Here is a 5,743-nt window from a genome sequence, read left to right as displayed (position 1 = left end):
TCTCAAAGAGGTCCTAAGCTGCTAAGACTGAATCAAGTAATGAGGCACTTCAAACCAATTACCACTCAACCAACATCAAGAAACTGGATTTCCTTCATCAAGCCGTAAACATCTTCGATATCCAAGCTTAAAGCACCATTAGTAGCATGTTGACTAAGAATCCTAACAATATCCCACATTAACATCAGAATTAGAAAAAACCCACGTGATGAATCATGTCAACAGGAAGAAGAAGAAGAAGAATGAAACCTGAGGCAGGACCAACTGATTACAAGCTCTTCTGAAATCACAAATACAGGTATGTATATACATGCCAAACAAAGGAGTCCAGTCCGTGACCAGTGTCTTTAAATGTCAAATTATGAGGACACCAATTGCGGCATAAGCTAAAGGAGAAGCAGAGGTAGATAAGAGACTGGAAAACACAAAAACCAAATTACAAGACAACAGTTATCTAGAGTTACAAATTATGCAACCCCCTGGGTAGCTCACAAACCAAATCACATGAAGATACAACAGCCCTTTCATAATGCACATCCTACATCTACAAGATTCCAGACCTCAAGTGTGTGTCCCTGTCCAAATACCTCACTAGTTTCCTGTGGCAATGTTGCTGCTACCATTGCCACTGGCCATCCTATTCGTTTCCCCCGTTGCAGCTTCCACAGGCTGAAGCTCGTATGTTCTCTCCCACCTCCCACCTCTGCCCCAACTTGAGCGTCTATCGTGCAATGCAGCTTGCACTTCCATGCTCCTTGTTGAAACTGCCTCTCTGCTTAAATCTGTGGATGCTTCGCCAAGCTCACGAACCTTGTCATCCTCTATATTTGCATTGTGTAGACCTTCTTCCAGATCACCAATCTGTGTGATTGCCCTTAATTCATCCCATGTCACAGGCTTCCTACCCATCTCAATGTCACTCACTGCTTTCCCCATGTTTGGACTCATGAAACCTCCACCTGTAGAACGTGGTTGAAAACGTTGTTCTTGTGGCACCCTTGCCCGGAATTTGTTCTTCGAGGGAGGGATGCTTGTAAAAAATATCTCTTTAAAATTCTTGACCACCCCTCTGTCATATGGGTTAGCTCTCCGATCATAACGGTATCTGAAGTTCTCATAAGTTGTCTGGCCAACAAACAAAGAAATTGTCGAAGAAAATATTCAGAAGATACTTATCAAACTTCTTACGACCAGTCACTTGGAATATTACCTGATTGGTACTCATCAGATATAAGTGGAAGACTGAAAGGCCACCCACGAACCAAACAGATAAAAAAGTGTAGACTATGAGAACAATGGAAGCTAAAGTCTTGGTCATTGCTCTCCAGATAGAAATTCGTTCAGCATTTCTGATTTTTACTATGTACACCCAACAAAATCCAAAGACATAGAGGCAGAGTAAAGTTGTTGAGAAGACAAACATATAGAAGAATCGATAGTTCCTCTGTAGTTCAAACAACAGGCATCAGTAATAGCCAGAAGAAATAAACTCCCAAAAGATCATCTTTTGATCCAAAGACATCTTTGTCAAGAGCAATTAATTCAAATAATTCATACTAGTATTCATCTAGCAGGAATGGATTGCACACAGTTTTAAGATTTCATTAGTCTCTCGGCGAATTCACTTGTTAATTTAGTGCATATTGGCATAAAAACAGAATCAAACATTTGCATGAGAATTTGCTACTTACAAGCCCAATGCATTGTCCAACCCATGGGCAGTGATGGTCGAAACGTTCAACGCAGTTATTGCAGATCGAGCAATGAGAGCAACGAGGAGGTCGATAGAGCATGCAAGTGTCACAGTATTTCACCTTCACAATTATCCCATTCACATTTACATCCTTTGTCCGTGGTAAGCGTAATTGTGGAGTTCGGACACCTCCAATTTCAGTATTGCCCTCAAAGATTTCGGGTTCTGGAGGATGTGCATTACGAGGTACTATACCCGGATCTCTACCAGAGGCAAGAAGGAGAAGTGTTAAATCCTGAAAAGCAAAGCCCACGTCATGCTTTTTATCTAATAGATATTTTATAAAAAATTTATTGAATAATTCAATGGAAATCATAACTTTTTTTCACTTGAACAAAAGAAAATAGACACCAGGTAAAGATTAAAATTAAGTGGTTCATGGAGGTTATGGATGCAACAAATGACAAAACAGTTAAGACGTTATTCCATTTTTTAAGATGTCTTAAGATTTTTAGAGTAGTTAGTAGACACTTAAAGAAAAGAGAATATTCCATGTTTTGTAATGTACATAGAGTGAACAAACTATAGCCTAGTGAACCACTTGCTCAAAAGAAATAGATAACTAATATATTAAATTAAAAGATTGTGAAGTTATACTTGAAGAAAGATTGACTATAATGCATATGTGACTGCGATGGACTGGCTTTCAGTTTTACCAAGCTTGGGCAAGAGCATAGGCCCAAGTGACTGAGATGAGCTGGGTCCAGATATTAAGATAATAAATGCAAGCCTAAATGTGTACTTAGATAAGATAGGCCCAAATGGATCTAGACTAGATCCGTGAAAATCCAAATGGATCTAAGCCAGATCCATGAAAATCTAACTGAATGTAGCCTAGATATATTTGCATGGATCAGGACTTGAGTTTTGCAAATCTAAGCTAGATCCAAGAGTTTTAAGGCTTCATTTGTGGATCAAGCACCAAATCCATCAAGGAAAAGGGCCTAAATACTAACCTAGATTCATTAAATAACTATTGCAATATGTCCTTTACCATTTGCAAATAAACAGAGAGCAATCATATTGATTAGTTCAGATTTAATTGATTTTGATGAAAATGTGGTTCGCATCTTGAAATTAACTTTCTACTTGTTGAACTTGAGCGTCCCCTTGAGGATTTGAGTGAGATTGGATGAGATTTTAGAGGGATTCAGAGAGAATGAGAGGATGAGATGCCAGATAAATTGAGAGAGGAACTTTTGCGAGAGATTAATATAGAACCTAATGGCCTTTTTTTGCATCCAAGAGCCGGATAGTGAGGTTGCCGCCTGATTCAAGCCTAGTAACAGTAACAAATCAAGCAGTAAGCCTAGTTTCTGGCTGGAAACAACCACCCGTAATACCAAACAGGACTGGACCAGGTGGTTTAGCCTGGTCTGTGTGCTCATTCAGGGGTGGACCCGTTGGTCCCATTTTTTAAACCATGTTAGAATCTATAGATTTTGAAAGCAGCATCCAAAATAAAGCAACTAGATACAAATAAAAAAGTCATGATAAAAAGACTAAGATGAAGAAATACTTACATATAAGGTGAAAACAATAGCTGCAACCATTACTGGTAAACCTAGAGTAGTGGAAAAATCATCCATTAGTTTTTTAGCAACCAATGCACAGAAGATTGATACAGGTGCTACAATCATGAATATGGTGAGGAACAATGATCTCCCATCAGGACCAAATATAAACCTTCCTTGAAGAAAAAATATCTGCAAAATATATAGCAAAGATATCAATTAATGACCCCTAATATTGATTTTGTGGTAAAAAGAAATATTTTCACATAGTTGCATAAAATTATTGCAACTCTTCAACTAAAGAAGTCAAAAGTGACACAGGCAAATGGCAGACAGAAGTCATTCCCCATAAGAAAATTTATGCAAGAACTGATTCAGTGTAAACTAGTATTTATTCAGTATCACACAGTGGCAAGACTGTTGGTCGGTACAAATGTTGAATGATTTCATACTTCTATGATGCAAATATAATCTTATGATGTGCTAACAGGTAAAGATATGCTGCCAGTATTCACAAAATTTATGCAAGAATTGGATCGGTGTAAACTAGTATTTATTCAGTATCACACAATTGCAAGACTGCTGGTTGGTACAAATGTTGAATGATTTCATACTTCTATGATGCATACAGAAAATGTCATAATCTTATGATGAGCTAACAGGTAAAGATATGATACCAAGCAAAAAATAGCCTGGCTAACTCCTTTCATGTTTAGTTTCATATAAAATATGTACTAATTCATTTCAACGAATCAAGAGATGTTTCATAAATAGTCATCATAAAAGGACCCTAAGATTCAAAAAAAAGTTACTTTTTCAGTTTCTCTTGATTGTAAAGATGATTATGACACCTTCGGTCTAGCTGTTTAGTATACGAACTATAATCAATTTCAGAAGTTCATTGATGAAATATGCTAGACTTAGTTAGGATTACACTAGGTTGTATATCAGTATCTAATGCATCATAAGTACAGTAAGTTTCTTCACAAGTGTCATAATGATTCAGAATATACAGAACAGGAAACTGAATGGATAAAAGAAACCCGAAACAGTCCTCACTGTACTCTTGAGTAGATTTTCCTTTCAAGCGCTATGCTAAAGACCAGAGTGCATGCAAATTAGCATCTTGTATGAATCAGAGTAAACCTCGCGAAAAAGGAAGCATCCTAACAAGCATACTATGTTATGATTATTCAAATGTAAATGCAGGAATAAGCAGTGAGTTGCACTGTTTTACAAAATGTTTTTCCTTCATTTACGGTATATAAATCTTATTTATTATCGTTGATAATCCATTAAAATGACAGCATGCAGCATCGACACAGAAATTAAACACCACAACAGAATTCCACATTCAGTGACCAACAAGGAACTTGCTAGATCAAATTATTAACCAAATCGTACACTAAAAGCATTGCAGTTTGGTTATCATTCATCATTAAATCAAAAAAGCAGTCAAAATCAAGAAACGTAAACTGCACACAAGATGTAGACCTAAAAACGGGCAGATTCAGAAGACACTTCAAAGAAGCGGGTGACACGATCGCAATTTCTTCATCAAAAATGTAAATTGGAAAGAGAATCTAGAATCATATTTTAAGCGCAGATTATGAATGCAGCGCATACGACAAAAAGAAAGATTAAAGCTTTAATTTCCCATTTCCTCCGCCGCAGAAATCACGTTTATGTTCCTGAACAACAAGCCGCCTACGGTTGCCTAATCCAGCTGGAGAGATGCGTCGGTAAAATTTGGAGGAAATAGATCTACACTTACGTTGCTCCCCTTCCAGACCTGGTACACTCTCGGGGCCTCCGCGCCCGCTGCGCCTGCGGCGGCGAGATCCGGACCCCGAGGAGGCGGGACAACATACATTGGTCCTCACAGGCGCCTCTAAACCACCTCCCTCCCCCCCTCCGTAGAAACCTCGGTTCAGCACCAAACCGTCGGCCGGCACCCTAGCGTTCCAACTCGCCCCGTGCCAGAAACAGCCACCGCATCCGGCACTCGCCTCCTCCGCTACGAGTGGTTCCGCTGCTCCACCGCCGGCCACGGCCGCGTCTGGTGGTTCCCTCTTGAGCCTCCGACGAGATCACCAGAGAGATCGCGTAGAGAGAGGCAGGAGGAGGAGGAGGAAGCGGAGGGGGAAGCGTTTCTCCTTTGCTATTTTGCGTTGGGTTGGGGCACAGCTGTTCTGATATAAACAGAAAACAGGAACCCCTTGAGATCCCGAGCGACCGCCATGTGGTGAGACGGCGAGCAGGATCGCCTTTCGGGAATCATTTCTAGCGCAGGGGGGGAATCAAAGCCATCCAACTTCTAACTATATTATTTAATATCCTTCCCAACTCCCATCATGCCAACTGTTATCATCATTCTCATCACATTGTATTATTCTTTTCTGTCGTGCAATTACATATGATTATTTCTGTGTCAATCTTGGCCAAAGTTTTCAAGTAAGTTATACTTACTTTTAGA

General features: G+C 39.5%; 1 protein-coding gene across 1 annotated transcript; it reads right to left on the bottom strand.

The window, feature by feature from the left end:
- Window positions 1-243: 243 nt before the first annotated feature.
- Window positions 244-5,529, bottom strand: LOC103993451 (probable protein S-acyltransferase 7). Its single transcript, XM_009413527.3, has 5 exons — window positions 5,042-5,529; window positions 3,277-3,459; window positions 1,692-1,988; window positions 1,211-1,444; window positions 244-1,125 (listed from the first exon to the last, which is right to left on the bottom strand). Exons 1-5 carry the CDS (start codon window positions 5,138-5,140, stop codon window positions 592-594), a joined length of 1,347 nt encoding a protein of 448 aa, XP_009411802.2. The 5' UTR covers window positions 5,141-5,529; the 3' UTR covers window positions 244-591.
- Between the last annotated feature and the right edge of the window lie 214 nt (window positions 5,530-5,743).

The sequence above is a fragment of the Musa acuminata genome, chromosome BXJ1-8, assembly GCF_036884655.1.
Source record: "Musa acuminata AAA Group cultivar baxijiao chromosome BXJ1-8, Cavendish_Baxijiao_AAA, whole genome shotgun sequence".
NCBI lineage: Eukaryota > Viridiplantae > Streptophyta > Magnoliopsida > Zingiberales > Musaceae > Musa > Musa acuminata.
This window is presented reverse-complemented; position numbering and strand designations above follow the sequence as displayed.